Here is a 19,715-nt window from a genome sequence, read left to right as displayed (position 1 = left end):
CTGCAGGGCCAAAAGAAGGCGCGATATTCTGACAGGGTGCTTGTGCGGCCAGGCCTTTATGGAGTAACACTCTGCCACGCTGCCTGCCACCCCAATGCCCCACAAATATCCAGAGACACTCCTGCCTGGGCAGAGGGGGTGGCTGCATGTGGCGCAGCCCAAATGCCACTGTTGCTACTTGATCCTGTCTGGAGGAAGAGCATGAACTGGGGGCCTCACCCCAAACTACTTCCACCTGGGGGAGAGCCTGAATGTGGCACGGCCTGTCCACTGCCTACAGCCTTTTCCCTATTGAGGGGTTCTGACCCACTAGCCTGGAGATGGCACATTGCCCTGCTGCCGCTCGGGGGCCACCCCCTGAAGTATTCCTGCTTGGGGAGCCTGAACGTGGCACATCCGGATCGCTGCCTACAGCTGCTCCACCAGCGATAGTTCTAGTTTGCCACCACGGAACTATGACAGAGGTGCGTTTTAAAGCCGGGGTCCTGCACGTCAAGTGTGCTCAAAATGGACACTGTAAGAAGACATGTTGTCAGCACCTGTGACACTGGGCTAGAATAATGTATAGATGTATATATGCCATTATGCTTCCCGCTGCCCACGGAACATTGATGGTTATCCAATGCTGTGATCTTGCATGGCATGGCCTCATGCTTAAAGTGGGCCCAGTACAGAGACTTGCCAGCAGTGCTCTGTCATCTCTACCATCACCCCGGAGCCAACTGTATAATTGTATAAATGTAAATTGTTGATGCTATTGAGTACAGTTGACTTAACTGTAGATTATGCCTTGTGGTGTGTCCATTGTTTGTCGTTACCCTTGGCATGTGATGTTGTGACATCAGCACCAAGCCACCAGGCTTGTGCGGAGTCACATGTGCGACAATGTGATAAAGATAATAAAAGGAGTGAGTGGCCTACCGCTTGCCAGCTCACTCACTATCTGGCTGGCGTACACTCCATGTGTGTGTGAGGTATGCTTGACAGACATCCGTGATTTCACTGAATCCATTTCACCTAAGGTGAAATCTTCGCATTTTTTTTTTTATGCGGCTGGAGACCCCACATCCCACTTCCACCTACTTTATTCTATTCCCTTACCCCAACCCATCTATGTTTTTAAATGTACCCACTTACCTAACCAATTCGAATAGGGTGGCCAACTCTTTGATAGTCTTTCGCGGGACACTTGCCCACAAGGCGGTGACATTGCAACATCATTCACGTTTGGCCTGCCCCTTTTATAATATACATTTTTTTAATGGCTCTTAATTCCTGGCTTAATTGAAATGCAAATGGTTTGTCCTTGGGAGGTGATGGTCACGTTTTTTTAACTGCAAACATGACCATCACAACTCCAGGAACAAAGCATTAGCATTTGAATTAAGCCAGGTGTCAGAGCGTTACAGCTCAACCTGTAGGCTCAAAAGGAGCCAGGGCTGTAGAGCCACCAGGGGAAAGAAAGCAGCAGGCGGCACCGCCATGCTGTGTAAATGCCCTCTTCAGTTTGCAGAGTGGCTGTGCTGGAGGCAGCTTGTCTCGACGCAAGTCAGGACAACCTCCGTCCTGCACAGATACTCTGCAAACTGCGGGACAGAGTCACTAATTGCGGGACAATCCCACGAAATCCGGGACAGTTGGCCACCCTAAATTTGAAGAAAAAAAAAATTCAAGATTTCTGATTACGTGAAATTGGATTCGGTGAAATGTACGGTACCAATGCTTGGCGCTCGGCTCCAGCTGTACAGGAGCCCATAACAGTGAGTTGAGAGTTATGACTGCCTGTCATGGGAGCAGCACCCCTCACCAAGTTAAGACTGGAATGAGGATTCATGGGGTATATATTTGGTATTACCCAAATTGGTCGTTTACAATTGTTCGAATGAACAATTGACCGAATTTAAAGGGTCACAATTGACCTTTTAACAATTGACCGAATATATATATATATATATATATATATATGGGTTTTGGGGGGTTTGGCGTTGGGTGGGGGGTTGTGGGGGGTTTCCCCCCACATATATGGTACAATTGACCTTCACAATTCGGTCAATTGTGAAAAGGTCAATTGTCATTCGAGCAGTTGTAAAACGATCAATTCGTATACAACCATATATTTCATTAGCAATTTTTTTTTATAAAAGCACTGTTTTGGGGCATAACAGACCCAGCTCTACCAGATAAATTGTGGGAAACTGTGATTAGTCCTCCACTTATGAGAAACATCGAACACATTGCTGTCCAGCAGATGGCGTTGGCTATGAGATGCCTTCTTCCTAGAAACAGAAGCCATTTTGATGATAAAAGCTTATTGGGTGGGACACTTGAAACGTCTCTGGCTGTTTAATGTACGCGCCACATACTTAGAAAGAAACGACTGCAGCGGGCGCCGCTGTAATTTTTGTTCTTAGTACGCGTAGAATAATAAAGGATTCCCTCAATCTGAAGTTTGGACAGAGGCATCCATTTAGTCTTTTGTCTTGGCCTGTTAGGGCGTTGTTGGATGTGAGGTCACTTCCGATGTATCAGGGCGGTGTATTGTAGACCGGAAATAGTGAGCGGGAGGCACAAGCAGAGCTGCAGTGTGTGCGTGTGGGAGAGAGCGAGCGAGAGGGCGAGGTCAGGCGGTGAGAGCGGACAGAGCGCGCGGACCAGACCATGGCAGGAGTTACCAGCATCGAGGCCGTGAAGCGCAAGATCCAGGTGCTACAGCAGCATGCCGACGAGGCCGAAGAGCGGGTCGAAAGATTGCAGCGGGAGACCGAGGAGGAGCGGCGGGCTCGCGAACAAGTGAGTCGAGGGGGTGGGGGGCGGCGACACCCGTATTTAATGTATGTTAAATGGAGATCCCGCATGGGGCTTCCAGGCCATGAGAAGTTGATGGGCTTAGTCAGTGTGCCGCCAGGTTGGAATACTTGGATCGGAGCGGATGAAACTGGTGCGGTGTCTAAAGATCTGGAAGGCTTTTGACAACCGGGGAGTCTAGGAAGGCTGCATGTGGTGTTGAAAGCAGATGACTAGCTGGGTGACGTTAGGGACCTGTGAGGTGACATCGAAGTAAACCTGAGAATGAGAAGGCCAGCTGATTCCGGGGGGCTAATGGTCTGGGGTGCACAGTAGAGCGCCGCAGAGCAGGGAGCGCTAGGGCGCGGCTCGCCACGGGGCAGGTAGCATCAGCCCTTCCTGTTCTAGCTTCCGCCCTCCACCGCTGCAGGGAGGAGCTGGACTTCTGCCGTCGGTGGGGTGGCTGCCACCAAGCCACAGCGGGGGCGGGTATTTTGACAGTAAAACGCATACAGCTGCGATACATTGTTATATAGCAGCCGGGTTTGTCGCGAGTGTAGTAAATTTGCATGACAGTATGAGCCGAGAGCTGCTCCACTTAATATGCCAGCATAAACTCGTTTTCTCCTCACGCTTTAACCTTTGTACTCGGTGTCTGAGAAGTGACAGTGGCATTTTGGGGACGATTGCTTTGTGATCTTCATAGTATTATGTTTCATGGAGGGCGCATGTTGTCTTTACGGAACCAGTAGCGGTTCTATGTATTTAGAAATAAGACTAAATGACTCGAAAGTACCGTGGTAATCTTTGACGCAGAGGAGACGGGGAGCTAGCCCTCCCCCTGTGGCACTTGCAGCTGAATACAGTGTGTGGTGTGCGGCAAATGAAGCGTTTTGGGGTATTGGAACCGTATATGTGTACATTACTTGACGTGAATGCTCCCGAAACATATTTTTTTCTTAATTATTTGAAGTTATTACATCGCATGGATTGATGACCCACGGGTAGATTGGATAGTTGGTTGAAAAGTGGAGATCCCGTGTGGCTAAGTTTACATTCTCATCTGATTTCTCGCTGAATAGTGCATGTTTGCATAATGTAAACTATTGCTTCGACTGCAACTTGTCTCGAGCTTTAGTCCGTTATTTGCCTGTTCACACTCCCCTCGCGTGTGTATTACCCATTACTTACCATGCATACATAGTGCAGGGGAATTATCGGGTAACTACAGCTGAGCCTGCCCAGAAAGCCATTTTTACGGCATCTGAAGGAATTACTTTTTGTGGTCTGAGAGCAAGCAATATACCTAGGATGTGAATAGCAGGTTAAGACTCCAGTCCTACCATGCAGTATTTTTGTCCCTTTTTGGACAGGCATTAGTTGGAGTAATGCCAGAAGAAGAGTGTTAGTAAGGCTGGTACAGGGGCGATAATGTTCACATTTCCTCGTAAATCTTTTACGTGGTAGTGGTTGGGCTTGTGACATCTGCATGCTACCTGTCTCCTTAAACTAAAGGCATAGCTAAAATGTTGATCATGCAGGGGTCTTATTTACACATTTAATTACCGTTTTTCGAAATATTGACATCAGAACCCCTCGCCCATGTGTGCATATCATCCCCGAAGGAACGGTTGTGGTGCCCGCATATAGACCAATGAAGCAGTTCAATTAGATTAGTCAATCCTCCAATATGGCTTCTGATCCATGTACCCAGATTGCACATATTGTGTATAATTTGAACCTTTGCTTGCCTTGTTAGTAATTCTTAGCTCCGCCACTAATACTACACCAGCAGAGATGCCAATCATAAAGGTGAAATGAGGTACACACCTCCTTTGCCTCTTTTGCCTTTTAGGTAGCACATGCTATACTTTTAAGAGCTGGTACTGAGGCAAAACGAACAATAGTATGGTGATGCCAAAATAGAAGAATGTGCAACCTTGGTTCTATGAAATTAGGATCCTTTTATAAAAACGGACAATGCACACAACCAAAAACCGACCCCATGTAAAGGGAAAACTTAGTATGAAGTCTGAGAGCAAAGAGGGCACTCTGGGTGAAATTGTGGTTGCAGGCATGTGATTTGAGCTGCCCATTTTTGAAATGGCAGAGTGGGGTCTTAAGTCACAAGGGCCCTTTTAGGGGGACCACTTCAAATCTTTTCTCCTGTCTTAGGGACTCCATGGCATTGATCCCGGAGGCTTTTCTTCAGTTGAGGTGGGCGTAGATGGTCTGGTCACACTGTTCCAGTAGCAAGTTGGCTTCCAGACATGGCTCTCTGTGGGTCGAGTTGGCGTTCAAGACGGGTCGAGTTGGTGGCTCCCAACAGGCCGGGTGGGCAGTTGGGTTGCGACAGTGCTTCTGCTGGGTTGAGCCTGTGCTAGGGCCGAGGCGGTTCAAGGAAGCTGTTAAGCGATTCAAACTTCTTAGAGTGGTAAAAGTAGTTGAGATCCGTGGCACCTCGCCAGGCCGGCATGAAGAGTCTCAGGGCTATAAATGGGTTTTTTTAATTCTTGTGAGGCCCAGCTCTGTCTCCAGGGATAAGGGGAGTCCTTTGTTCTGCACTGCCTGCCACTCCAGGAGGATCGTTGGTACCTGCTGTGGTCCTTCAACTCAAGTAGACAGGATTATTGTTCCAGTAAGTAGGCAGCAGAGAGGTCTTGGTCCTCAGCAGTTTCACCCCAAATATTCCCATGGGGCGGGTAGGGGGGTGATCTTCCCTCTTGCTGGAAACTTTTTTTACCTTCACGTCTATGGAAGAAGGCTTTGGAATAGACAATCCTCGACCGTTTCATGTGAATCCTTCTTGACTTGAAGTCCACAAATGTTTCAGCTAAGGGGAGTGTTTCCCCCTTTATAAAGGCAACCTGGTACAGTGGATGAAGTAAGCTTATTTTGTGCGGCCAAGCCTGCTGTAACATTTGTTGTCTGCTTTCTGATGTCATACCTAGATTGCTTTGTCTGCATAAAGTGGGCAATGTGTAGGAAGTTTGGGGAGTCCCCGCAAAATCCAAGATGGCGAATGCATCTCAGGACTAAACCTTTCCTCTGTGTTGCTCAACTCCACCCCTTCATCTGTTCCTATTTTGCAAGGACTCCAGTCATCAGGATCCTGGTGTGAGAGGGCCTTTGTTGGGTCACGGCTGTCTTTTGAAGCACTAGGTGACCTCCCAAGGATGGTTTCGGTCTCCTGGAGGAAGGTGTCTATCTTCCCTGAAGGGATCACTGAGCCCGGCATTAAGAGTGGGTCAGCGGGAGCTAAAAGCAGCTCCTGGGTATCCAGAATTGTGCCAAGAAGCTTCCACTGGGTGACGACGATCTAGTACATAAATAAGACTCCAACATATAATTTTGTCCATAATGTATGACCACTTATGGTTTATGTGCTGTTCAGCATCCATTAGTCTGGGGAGCCAAAAGTAGCTCCTCGTCGCTGCTGGTGTCAAGCTAACCAGGCATTCTAAACTACAAGCAGGAACTAAATGGCTCCTAGCTCACCTCAATTTCGGACCCTGGATCAAGAGAACTGGTTCCTGGGCAGTGTCCCACCTGGTTTCCGTGGTACACTCCGGCCAGACATCTTAATACATTCACAGCCCTTCCATGAACAGGCCACCTGACTAGGGTGACGATGGCGTTCAAATGCTTCTGATTATTTTGTGATGCCAGTTACAGCATATGCTAACCAGACATGGCTTAGTTAGATATAACATGCCACAAGGCTGACTATGGACGTACAATTATATATTTGATTGAGAGGTCTGCCTGTTGGAACTGTGTTCCAGCAGCTGAGTTCAGGAATGCATATTTGACCTTTGAACCTACCCTGCTACCACTGTGCAGGGCAAGTGCTCGAGGTGTGGCAAGACTGTCATGGCAAAGGTACATGGGTGCACTGTGTTTTGGCATATTGGGCCTCATTCAGAGTAGGGCGGTAAGGGTTAACGGTCACCGGTAATGAGTCCGGTGCCGTTAAACCCTTACCGCCCTACTAAGAGTTCCCTTTGCGGGTCCTTCCTTGGGCGTTAAGGACGGGACCCGCAAAGGGACTCCGGGGTCAATAACGGTACCGTAATTTACGGTACCGTTATTGCCACCTTCCCATTGAGCCCTGTGGGGGCTCAAATGGGAATGGGGAATGGCCCTGGTGAATGGGGAATTACCGGTCCCTCCTACCTCGGAATGGACCGGTAATTACTCCATTCACCAGGCCGGAGTTTGGACGAGTTCGGAGGCAGCCCTGCCGCAAATTTGTGCTATTATAATTTGATAATAGTTTGTGAGCCCGCACTCTGAGCGTGTTGTTTTCCTCCACCCCCCCCCCCCCCTGCAGCCACCTCTGGTCCTGCCTGCCCCCCCACCCCTCCTATTGGTTTATACTGTCCCTCCTGGGCAGCCCCCCTGCTCTGTCCCTCCTGGGCAGCCCCCCTGCTTGGCAGCCCCCTCGGCTGGCAAAGGGCAGCTTCTTTGGTGTCTGCAGGGGACAGAATATATTAGAAGGAAACCCTTCAGAAAACAATTACTCCCTAGGGTAGTAAAAGGAACCTCTATGTTCAAGAGGGGATTATAGAGACCAAATGCGATAGCACAAGTTAGAGAAAAAGTAGTCAGCAGCGACCAAATATTATCACAAAATACACCTTTTATTGATTATTAAAAAACATAGATGTTAAAACCTAGTAAAATAAAGTGCAAGTGACACCAAACTACTCACAATCAAATTGTAACAATTCATCTCTAGTCATTCAATACACTAGGTACAAAACTCCTATTGACACATTAATGTAGTATATACAGGAGGAAAAAATATTTGGTTATCTTCACCAGTGGGAAGCTTAAAGATGAGCCGAGTGTAACTTGGCTCATCGTTAAGCTTCCCGCTGGTGATGGTAACCAAATCGGATTTTAAAACACAGTGGATTCTATCCCCCATTCTGATTCTCTCTAAACTGTATGGAGAGGAGTGAAAAGGATTACGCCCTGATTGCATTGCCCGCCAAGACTAGATCTGTATTTTCTGGCGCCACTTGCTTTACCTTGAGAATTTGAATCTGGAATGGGTGCATTTTGTGCTTGACGACGGAACATTGTCCAGATTTCCCCTATACTACTTCGACCCTAAAGGCTAGCACCTCCTTTTGGGTTAAGCACTTTAGAATTATGAAGTGCTGCAGTGAATGCTAAAAAGAAAGTGACGGATCAAAATACTTCCTCCTGAAGAAAGTTCTCAAGAAATCACATGAACTGAAACATGTCGAGGCATACTAGCAGGGATTAGACCTACTGGTCTATGTATTTGGGTCGTCATTGGCCAATATATTTTCCTCCTGTGTATATACTACATTAATGTGTCAATAGGAGTTTTGTACCTAGTCTATTGAATGACTAGAGATGAATTGTTACAATTTGATTGTGAGTATTTAGTTTGGTGTCACTTGCACTTTATTTTTACTAGGTTTTAACATCTGTATGTTTTTTAATTATTAATAAAAGCTGTATTTTGTGATATTTGATCGCTGCTGACTACTTTTTTCTCTACCTTGTGCTATTGTATTTTGTCTGCAGGGGACGCCTGTGGGGATGCCTGTTGCCACCCTGCCCATTGGTCTGGGCCCCCTGTCAACTGTGGCCACCTGGTTTCACCAACTGAGTCAGCGTGTGATCTCACTGTTTCGACTGTGCACTGTCACCGTATTTAAAGTTGCTCTGTGAAACCTAGGCCTTTTCTCCCTCTTTATGATTCTCAAATTGAGGTTTGTCCTCTTTCCTGTCTTAGTTTGTCCTGTGCCACTCTCCTGCTCACTTGCCTCACTGTCTTGTCTGCTTACCCCGGCCCCCCTCCCCCCTACTCTATGGTGCTCTGTCTCCCCCATCTTTTCAAACTGTTTCACTATTGACTATCCTGCTCTCCTCACTAAGTCTGGTAGGAAAAAGTTTAAAAAGGACATCCTGGTCTCCAACCCAGGTCTCCCTATCGCTGACACCTACATCGGTGCCTCCTCCAAGGAAACTCTCACCAACATCCTCTTTGTCGTTCCTTCTCCAGATCTATGGACCCCACATATGGTCTGTTCTCTCGCCTTTCTCCTCTTCTCCCATTAATGGTGGCACTCGCTGGGATGGCCTCCTTCCTTTCCTCTAAGGTCATCATTAATGTCTACTCTAATGGAACCATCTTGGTCCAAGGCCCTCAGGCCAACCTTCATCTCTTTGATAGACGCTTTCCGCGCCTTATCAACTTCCTTTCTTCTCCTGTTGTCCCCCCCCCCCCCTTTCCTTGGCTAGCTTGCCTACCCCCTCCCTCACTGCCTCCTCGCGGGCGCTTTCTACACCTGCGCAGGGCGTACCTCTGATCTGTACCCCTCCCCGGAAGTCCTTCAAGGAGGGCAACCTTCTCCACATTGCCACTCTTAACTCCCGCTCCGCTGTCAAACGCTCCTCTGACATCTGCCGCCTTCTTGAAGAACTTGACCTTGATGTCCTCGGTCTCACTGAGACATGGTTTACGGCCAGCTCTGTCACCAGCTTTGACACGCTCCTACCTGATGGCTATAATATCTTCTCCGCGCCCAGGCCCAACCCTTCTGGTGGGGGCATAGCCCTTATCTTCCCAGAGTGGATTCTGCCTCTATCATTTCTACGTAGTACTACTCTTTTGAATGCCTCGTCTGCAGGCTCTCTCTCGCCTAGCCATTCACTTACTGTGGCTATCTATCGGCCACCTGGTCAGGTTTCTTCCTTCCTCTCTTGAGTAGACAGACCTCTCCTCCTCACTCCTGGCCTCAACCACTCAACTCCTCCTTGGAGACTTCAACATCCACCTGGATGCCTCCTGTCCCCCCTCTGAACTCTTTCGCGACCTCTGCGACTCCCTCTCCCTCACTTTTCTCCCCTCTGGCCCGATTTACTCTGCAGGGCACACACTCGATGTTCTGATCTCTTCAGACCTTTCCCTCTCTCCACTCCTCTCTCCTGGAGTGACCACTTTCTCCTTTCCTCCACGGCCACCTCCGTCACTGCCACCCACCTTCTCGGTCACCCGACCCATGAAGCACGTGTCAGTTGAGGCTTTCGCTGCCACCTTCTCACCTCCTCCACTCCCCCTGGCTGACTCTCACCCTGACACAGCCCTCTCCACTCTTCTATATCTGATACTCTTGACATCCTTGCCCCTGTCATGAGAATCCGCCCAAAGCCAAGAGCAACTCCTGGTATGACTCAGACTTCGTCAGCCTAAAACGTAAGTGCAGTGTTGCCGAGAGGAAATGGCGTGCTTCAAGTTCATCCTCTGACAAACTGGCCTGCTGCAAAGGCAATACCGGCTCTCTGTCCTCATCAAGAAGAGAGCTCATATCCAAGCCCGCGTCTCTGCGGCATCGAACATCGAACAACTCGGCTGAACTCAGGACATCCTGTCCTCATGCTCTTCCTCTCAGCCCCCTCCCGCTCTTCCTCTGGCCCTTCTGCTGCCATCCCTCCTTCTCCACCTTTCCCCTTTTCTCTCCAGACGAGGTTTCGAGACAAGTCCGATCTATGAAAGTCTTGTTGAGAACAGGTTCCCCCCCTGTTCCTGCAAAACTATTAAGGATCACATTGACTCCCTAGCTCCTGCCCTGGCGGATTTCTGCAATCACTCCTTCGCCACTGGAGTCTCTCTTCCCCCACCCCCCCCCCCAAAGCACTCCCTTGTGCACCCTCTCCTTAAGAAACCCTCCATAACTCCCTTCCTGGGCAAGCTCCTGGCCATCTCCCAACTCCATCTCCACACTGAATCTGTTGGTTGTCTTCATGACCATCAGTCTGGTTTCAGAGCTGCCAGAAGCACAGAAAATGCTCTCCTGAACATCCGTGAAGACCTGCTCTCCAACCTTGACTCTAACACCCCTTGCCTTCTTATCCTGCTTGATCTCTCTTCTGCCTTTGACACTGTCAATCATGCCATCCTGCTCAACCATCTCCGTGACAACCTCGGTATCACTGGTCTGGCTCTGGCGTGGCTGACTTCTTTCCTCTCCGACCAACCCTCCCAGGTCCAACTTGGGTCCTTCCTCTCCGACTCTTTTTCTCTACCTGTGGTGTCCCCCAGGGATCTAACCTCTCTCCCTGGCTGTTCAAACAATACCTGGCACTCCTTGCCCACCGCTTCGCCACTCTGTCCCAACTTTCAGTGCTATGCGGATGACGCCCAACTCATTTTCAGGCTACCCTCAGCGGCCTCCTCCTCGCCTTCCCTAATCTCTGACTGTCTGTCTGCCATCCAGGATTGGTGTGCCGCCAATGACCTCTGCCTTGATGCCAGTAAAACGGAGATTCTACTCATCGGCACACCCACTCCATCCTTGCTTGCAGCTCTCTGGCCAGCCTCTCTTGGCCCTCCTCCCACTCCCACCTGCAAGGCAAAAAACCTTGGTCATATTCGACTCTGCACTCTCCTTCTCCCCTCACACCGCTGACGTCTTTAAGAGGTCACACTAGAAACTGCACCTCCTTCGAGGTATTCTTCCTTTCCTATCCTTCCCCCAGAAGCTCACTGTCTCCAGAGCCCTGGTCCTCTCCAAGCTGGACTACTGTAACAGCCTCTATCTAAATCTTCCTGCCTCCGCAACTTATCCAGATCAGGATTGCAAGACTTGTCCTTGGCCTCAAGCCCAGGGATCGTATCTCTCCCGTACTGAAATCTTTGCACTGGCTCCCAGTGGCTGCGAGGATTAAATGAAAACCCTCTGCATTGTACACAAGGCCTTCTGAGGTCTGGGGCTGAAATACCTTCAACTCTCTCTTCCTAAATACCTTCCTTCTCGAGCTCTTCGCTAATCTGCCTCCAACTCCCTCAGGGTCAGTCGCTTCTCCAAGCAACGAGTTGGCAGATCACTCTTCAGCAGGGGCCTCTCTCTGGAACAGCCTTCCTGCCTCCCTGAACTCGAGGAGAACCACCTCCGGTTCCGGAAACACCTCAAAACCTTCCTCTTTGCTTCTGCTTTCTCTCCACCCCTACCTTGCTGAACTCCTGACTGAAATTGCACTGGTTACCTGGCCACCCTTCTGATCTCTGGCCCACGCCCAGTCAACTGCCCACCAGCACTGCCTCCCTGGCAACCCCTGCACTTGGGGACTGTTTCTGTATCTCTTCAGTCCCCTTTCCAGCACTTTGTCCGCACTTCCTGCACTTGCCTGTTTTTTATGTGTTTTATTTCTTATTTATTCTACTTCCCATGTACTGCACTTTCCCCTTTCCCCCCCCTTCCCATGCACTTGCGCGATCTGAATGACACCTTGCCTAGTAAGATCGTTGTCTGTCCTCCCTTTGCCCCCCCTTGCCCCGTCGCGCCTTGAAACACTTGTGTATAGGCGCGTTATAAATGCCATATCATATATCAATGAAGATTAACTCTCCTTCAGAAAGGTACATGGTTATTTCCTGAAACGAAGATATTTCGAGGCCTCTATCTTGCAGGTGCACCCTTTTTATCATGGTAGCCAATAAGTTGGAGAAATCTTGCATGAACATCTTTTAGGTAAACTCTCTCGCTTCATATTGAAGCAGTCTCCATTTTTATTTTGCTCTGGGGAAATTATCTTCACTCCATGTTTCTGCACACACGGGTTCGACGCCAGTCGGCTGGTCCAACAAGGCCAATTTTGTGCTAAAACCAAAACACTGATTGCTGAGCTGTCGCCCAACAGACATAACCAAGTGGAACGGTATATCCCAATGTCTTTGTCCGGCCGGATGCATTTCTTTTCATGGAAATCTCACCAGTCATCACTGCATTCCATCCACCATAGCCTGCACTCTTCACTCACCCTCCTGTTTCTGCCCCTTGCCATCCGTGCAGCGTGACTTAGTTTCCTATTATGGCTTGTTGCTTCCCCTAAGGTGAGCAAAAATCCGTTGGCAGCTGGCATATTTCAGTCTGGTCTTGTCTGCCCATGTTTACACCAAACATTTCCACTCTTGTGAAACCTCCCATTAGCATCTGTGCTGTACAACCCTGTACACCCTCATCCCACAAATTTAAGGCGAAGTGGCGCAGAGGCTTAAGCGGTAAGTTGTGACCGAAGGAGAGGTCCAGTAGTAACAAAAAGCGGCTGTTTAGTTGCGGGCATGGCATCAAAGCGTTTAACTGCAAATTTAATATTGAAGAACAGATAACATCACATTGCAGCCCATTATCCAGGCACGGAGGTGGGACTGGCAAATGGACCTGTAACGGACAAGGATGACGCGAAAGGATATGATGAGGCATGTGTAACGCACTTAAGTGTTTCAAGGCGCAACGAGTTAAGGAAGGGGGAAACAGGCGGAAGACAGACAACGATCTTACTGAGCCAAATTAAATTGAAATCGCGCAAGGGGAAGTGCGAACGGGGAAAGTGCCAGGGGAAAAGGAGGAAGAGGCACAAATGAGATTGAATTTATAACTAATGTTGCCTGCATGGTAGTGACAACTTCTATAGCGCTAAGCTATGGGGCGCTGTGGGTAGCTGTATCGTAATCCGTGAATGTCTTTAGTGTACTCTGGGCAGGTAGCCGATGATGGTAAACAAGTCGTCTCTTCCCAAGCGGTGCCCTGCCCCAAATAATTGGCACCCATACCGTTGGTGCAAAGAGAAATATGCACACCTATATGCAACGTTTTTTCTTTTTTTTTTAAAGACAACGTGACAAACCATTGATTTGCTGTTACTATAGATGTTCAGAAAGTAGACTTGGGTAAAATAGAATGCCTTTTTAATTTTTTTTTAAGCATTTTTTAAGGTGTTTGGGAAGAACACTATTGATCATGTGTGCTATGCGTTCAAAGTATATTATGTATTGCACATCATTCTTTTGTGATCGTGCACACATGGGGTGCTTTTTTCTGCCATTTGTAGGTTTCTTGGGATTGTAAAACCACAAAGTTCATGTCAGCAACTGGATCCAGTAGAAGCCAACGGAGGGATCTCACCCGTGCTATAATTAGCCTTTACTGTTTCATGCTTTTCTTCTAAAGCTAGCATGATTTGTTATAAATGTGACTTTTTTCAAAGTTGCTCACAAATGGGTGTCTGTACATCTTCTGTATTCCCAACACAAATTCCTAGTAGATCCTTATCGGGTACATTTTATTATTGACTCGTGTTACACCAGGGGCCTGCAACTGGCGTCTCTCCAGATGTTGGCTCTCCAGATGTTTTGAAGATCTCCTCCCATGATCTGTCACCATTGACTATTCTGGCTGAGAATTGTCCAGAGCATCTGGAGAGCCAAAAGGTTGTACAACCCTGAATTCAAATATTACGCTTCTTATCTGGAAATTGGAAGTTTCTCTCTAGCATAAGCTGGCCTAGTACCCCTTTTATATATCCAACCGCTGTGGTAGCCAGTATTTATACACGGTTCATACTAGATCCCGGAAAATTAGGGGAAAAAACGCAGCTAGTGCTTATTTTTAAAAAAAATAGCACTTATTGAGATGCAGCTGCAGCTTTACTGCCTGTAGTCTCCGGTCTGCGTCCTCCGAGTCCCGGTACCAATGAAAGAAAAGCCACCCAGTGGTAGCTTTTGTTTACTACAGCTGGCTGGCTTTTCCTTCATTAGTGCCGCAAAAGCAAGCACAGGCGGGCATCCATTTCACAAAATGGATGCCCCCCATGTGCTTCCTTTTTAAAATTTTGAGATTCATTTTCTCAATTTTACATAGGGACTTTAAGTCCCTATCGATATTTGTTTTATATTTTTTTTATTATTGCTCATCTTTTTTTGCAATAGCATTTTTTGGGCGAACCATTCCTTTAAGCCAACTGAAACCCACTAATGACTTCATGCAGAATGCCAGCATATGCTGCGAATGAATTGACACTGTTCATTAGGACCTTTTGTGAACAACTACAAGTACCCATAGCTCTAAAGAAAGCATTATTAAAACCATTGCTGAAGAAACCCACCCTAGATCCGGAAGTAATGAAGAATTACCGACTGGTCGCTAACCTAATGTGGCAGATGAAAATTCTGGGAAAAGTGGTGTACCCAGTTCCAGGCATTCGTAGATAAAGAGAAGCTATTGGACAACCTTCAGTCGGGATTTCGCCCGAATCATGGCACAGTCTGCTCTTTTAGCCGTACACAATGATCTACTGGAGGTTGCAGATGGGAGAGGGGGGATGTGGGGGGGGGATCAACAGTGTTACTGATGTTGGATCGATCTCTCTGCGGCCTTTGATACAGTAAACCACCAGATAATGGCACAACGGATTGGACTGGTGGGAAAAGCCTCAAAAGGTCGTGAAATGGTTTGAATCATTTCTCAAAGATGGAACTCTGAGGGTTATATTGGATGGTTTCACCACACAAATCGTGGAGCTTGAATGTGGGGTCCCACAGGGCTCCTCTTTGTCCTATACTTTCGATTTTTTATTTTTTATTTTTATTTTTATTTTTTTTATTGCATTAACAAAATTAATGCAAAAAACAGAGCCAGCTCCTTTCGAGCCTTCTTTTCCTTCCTGGTTTATGCATTAGTGCTGTTTCATTCCTCCTCTGTTTTTGTTTATCTGTCATTCCCAGTCTTGGTTACTGAGTCAATTTGTTCAAGTGCTGACTGTAGGATTTTGATAATGGCAATGGTCCAAGCGGTTCTTTGGCCACTGATCATACGTGGCCACTGATCATACGTGGCCACCAGCTCGATTCTTCAGGGACCCCGTAAGGCTCCAGGACCGGTTTTAGGTAGCTTTTCCATATTGATTGAAGTGCCGTGCATGAAGTTGCTAGATGATGGATAGATTCTGTTTTGTCCTTCTCGTTGCATAGTCTGCAGACGTCCGTAGTTGCCAGTCCTCTGATAAAACGGATTTTGTTCGTTGGCAATGGATTCAGTCTGGCTCTAATAAAAAGATTTCGAAGGTGCTTGCTTGGAAATATTTTGTAAATTTCAGCTGGATAGTTAGTTTCCTAGCAAAGGATGGCAGGTGCCTTAGTAGCTTATTCTTGGTCGCAGCTTCTTGAGTCTTCATCCAGTCAAATTCCTCAAGTTTTTTTTTGTTTTTTTTATTCTCAGTGGGTTTTGCATCAGTTCTGTCTCAGAACACACAACGGATTCCAGTTTGGATTTCCTCGTTGAAGCCCAAGCTGTAAGCATTTTCGATCTGCCTGACTAGAGTTCTTTTTGAAGCAGAATGAACAAAGGCGAAGCTTCAGAGAGCAAGATATTTCTGTACAGAGACATGCTGTTGTTTTCTGCCTGGGCCTCCAAGGAAATTAGGCCTAGCTCTCTCCTGATGGCCGACATAGATGTGGAGTTAGGTAGAGACAGAAATGATCTCCAGAAGAATCCTTTGATCTTAACCCAGATCTCCTCTGGGGGTGCTAGCATAGCTTCTGCTCCATACAGTAAACTGGGAACCACTTTTGACTTGTAGTAGGTTAGCAACGGAATCGAGGAGAACCTGCCGATTTTATCTAGCATTCTTGCTTGAATTGCTGAGGATCTTACCTTCGACCATATAAAGCGCTGCATAGAGATCTCTGAACGGGAGTTGTCCAACATGACACTCAGTTATTTAAATTCCTTCACAACTTCAATGGGGTGGCTTTCTAGTTGCCAAGGCGGGCATTTCAAGTTGGTGCTGGATTTATTTTTTTGATTTCTTTTTTCTTTTTTTCCCCCCCCAAGATCATTGTCTTTGTTTTCTTGACATTGATTTGCAATTTGTTCGTTTTAATGTAGCTTGCTAGATTGGTTAATTGCCTTTGTAGGCCAATGGGTGCTTGGTCAGTCAAAGAGATGTCGTCCGCGTAAAGTAATCTTCCGACTGTCGCTTCTCCTATTCTCCGGGGGGGGGGGGGGGGGTTCATTGTTTCTCCAGAAACGCTAAAATCTCCTAGAAAAACAGTAAATAAGGCCGGAGCAAGGGGACAGCCCTGTTTTACTCCCCTAGACGTTGGAATTTCTTCAGACAATAGGCCTTTCATGTTCAGCTTTACTCGCATTGATGTATTCGTATGCAGGGCCCTTATTGGATTCAGTATTGTCTTGGGGCAGTTGGCGGCTGACAGTTTGTTCCACAGTAGTGGCCTGTCCACCATGTCAAAGGCCTGTGAGAGGTCTACAAATGCAAGGAACAGCAGTGCGGCTCTATCCTGTGATTTGCTTTTGAGAGTGCTGAGCGGCACTTTCCGTATTGCGTCAAGAAGTGCAATTGGACGGTAGTTTATTGGACAGTAGTTTTGAGGGTTGGTCCTGTCGCCTTTTTTGAAAATTGGGGCTACCACAGCTGTTGTCCTTGATCTCGGCAGTCGACGGCGCTTAGCGCAGGTTTCGAAGACTTTAGAGAGAAAGACTGTCCATTCTTCTGGAAAATCTTTCAAGTCTGCGTTTGTCACCCCATCTGGGCCCGGGGCCCTTGAATTTTTTAATTTGCTTATAGCATTTGAGATGGTCTCTGTCCGCTGCGTCTACCCATTCCTCGCTTGTGTCGCAACGCCCGCATTCAGAGATTTTGGAAGGGCCTCCAAAGACTAAATTGAAGTGGGCCGTCCAGCGGGATTCACTCTCTCTGTTGGTCAAAATCGGATCAGCATGGGCACCCGAGGATTTGATCAGAGACCAAAAAGCTCTTACGTTCTTGTCCCCCAATTTTGCGTGCAATGCTTTTGGGTCTTTTTGGTAAAGGGACAGCCGTTGATTTCTTAACCAGGCCTTGTATATAGTTGTCTCTTTTTTGCCATTACAGAAAAGCAGCTTCTGTATTTGCGGTTCTAGCCTTTCTCTTGAGACGTCTTATTGCAGCTCTTTCCGCCACTAGTTTGTCGTATTGATGCGCAAACTGATTGTTTGAAGATTTTTTTTTTGTTGTTGTCCTTAGTTTGTAAGGGCCCAGCAAGGGCTGATAGTCCGGTTCGGAAAGCCCTTGAATAGCTTTTTTGTCCAAACTGTTGTACCTGGCTGTTCTTTAATTCTGTGTTCCGTTAATTTTAATTGGGATCTCTGTTGGTTGCACTCCGTTTGGGTTTCAGTCCACTTAACTTCAGGAGGAGACACAGTCCAGGTGGGTTTAAGCAAGTTGTGATAACTTGCAGTCGTTTTTATGACTTCGAACGAAGTGGCTAGGTTGAGCATATAGTTGCTCGCGAAGATATAGTCGATGGTGGCGTTTGAGGTGTGATTTTCCCATGTAGGACAACGATTGGGATTAGGGAATGCAAGGGCGAGGTTTGCGCATCCTCTTGACTTCATCAGCTCCACTCATCGTTTACCTCGGTTTTCTGCTGGGGTAATGCCATGTTTAGAGACGCGTAGGGTCGAGGGACATCTCGTGTTTAGGTCTCTGCAGATTATAAGGGCAGACACTTCTTTTTCTGTGTACAGTTGGTCGATTATCACTTCAATAAAGTTAAGAAAATCGTCGTCCTCTATGATTTGGGGGTTCCAGTAGACTGCAATGATTGCAATCTGGAGTTTCATAGTGACTCCGTTTTTAGAAGGATCGGGCAGTATCCAACTGGTTAGCACTGCAAGATGGTTTCTGGAAACGGACACGGTCTGTTCAAGTCTAATACCTCTGCCTGATTGAACTGCATGAAGAATTCCTGCTGACGGACGGCAAGGGCTGGAGAATCCACTATTGTGAATCCTTCGAGGTATGGGCTTTCTGATAGCCAAGTCTCTTGTAAGTCCAAGATGTCGTAATTGTTCAGATTGACGTCACCTTTTTGCATCAGGTGTCGGAACCCGTGTGTGTTACATGATCCAATTGTTAAGACCGTTGGCGACGTGACTGTGTTTCCTGGCTTCCCCGACAGTTGTGCCGCAAATCCGTCAGTAGCAAACTGCTATTTGTGACTTCTGATTGACAGCTGTTTGGGCAACCACGCCCATAGTTGTTCCAAAGGCGCAGTCAGCGATTTGCTTCCATCCAGTTTTTTGGATTCGGTTGCAGGCCTGACCACCACCTCTCGGGGTGTTGTGGGCGACGAGGTACTGGTTTTAGTTTGAGTTCTAATTGGCTTGGCTTGGACGGTTTTATGATTGTTTTTGTCGGTCGCAGGCTCAAATCTTGAGAGTAGGTCCATTTTAGGACCAAACTCTGTCGCATGGGTGATCCTGCTATGACTGGGTTGCCGCCGCACCCTTGGGTTAGCTTTGCGACTCAGCGCTTTTCTCGATGTATTGGAAACTTGCTGAAGACTTGTAGTGAGTTCTGCTTGGGGATTGTTTTAGCCTGTGGTCAGAGTCTACAGGGCTTGTTGGAGGTATGGTTAGAATTGAAAGTTGAAAGCCTCGTGTGGTTGGGTCGTCTAAGGCTTTATTCATTTAGGTCGGGAGAGCCATTGCTCTTATGTGAATGTAGGCTTTCGCTGTCGTTCCCCTATGGTAGGGTTCAATCCTCAGATAATCTTCCATTTTCAGATGTTTAAATGCCGAGATTTTGCTGAAGATGTATGTCGCCATTCTGCGGTTCAGCACCATATAGTCTTTGTTCCTAGTTGATTGTTCGAACTTCAGGGTTAAGATCGATGGTGAACGGCCTCTCTTGTCCCAAGTGTCTGAATGCGCTGTCTTTCTGTTTTCCTCAGGGCTACCCCTTTACCAAAATTTTTCAAGGCCTGTGTCTGTGCCAATTTCACGTCTGGATTTGCTATGCTTTTGTGCTTTGAGGACCTGGCTATTTACTCTCGATGTTTTGGAGGAGTTCTTGAAGATGCTATTCGTTCTGCTGTATTCTAACTCTTCCAGTCTTAGTGCTGCGCTGCACTGCTTCTTGCGGGTATCTACGGCGCTCTCCAATATGCAGATTTGATGTTCGCTCGTTTGCTGTCTGACTTTTCGTGGGTGTGGCAGTCGGCGGATTCCTTTCGGGTGTTCCGGCCTCGCCTAACAGTGTCCAAGTGCTGTGAGAGATTCATTAGAGATGAATCTACAAGAAAGTCTTCTGTTGTCTTGGGGGAT

At 47.5% G+C, this 19,715-nt stretch overlaps 1 protein-coding gene across 10 annotated transcripts in view; it reads left to right on the top strand.

The window, feature by feature from the left end:
- TPM3 (tropomyosin 3) overlaps window positions 1-19,715 on the top strand; it is a 322,771-nt gene that overhangs the window by 148,608 nt on the left and 154,448 nt on the right. For 2 of the 10 annotated variants that reach the window (XM_069651674.1, XM_069651653.1), the window contains exon 1: window positions 2,542-2,790. The exons of 5 other annotated variants lie outside the window; for them this stretch is intronic. In XM_069651674.1, the coding sequence (XP_069507775.1) occupies window positions 2,659-2,790 (132 nt within the window). In that variant the 5' untranslated portion in view covers window positions 2,542-2,658. Of the gene's footprint in view, window positions 1-2,296; window positions 2,791-19,715 lie in introns of those variants that run through there. 3 more of the 10 variants (XM_069651661.1, XM_069651682.1, XM_069651667.1) reach the window with 3 other exon arrangements.

Source organism: Ambystoma mexicanum, chromosome 1p (assembly GCF_040938575.1).
Source record: "Ambystoma mexicanum isolate Mex_15411 chromosome 1p, UKY_AmexF1_1, whole genome shotgun sequence".
NCBI classification, from domain to species: Eukaryota; Metazoa; Chordata; class Amphibia; order Caudata; family Ambystomatidae; genus Ambystoma; species Ambystoma mexicanum.
Note: the sequence above shows the minus strand (reverse complement) of the source record. Positions and strands in the feature narration are given on the sequence as shown.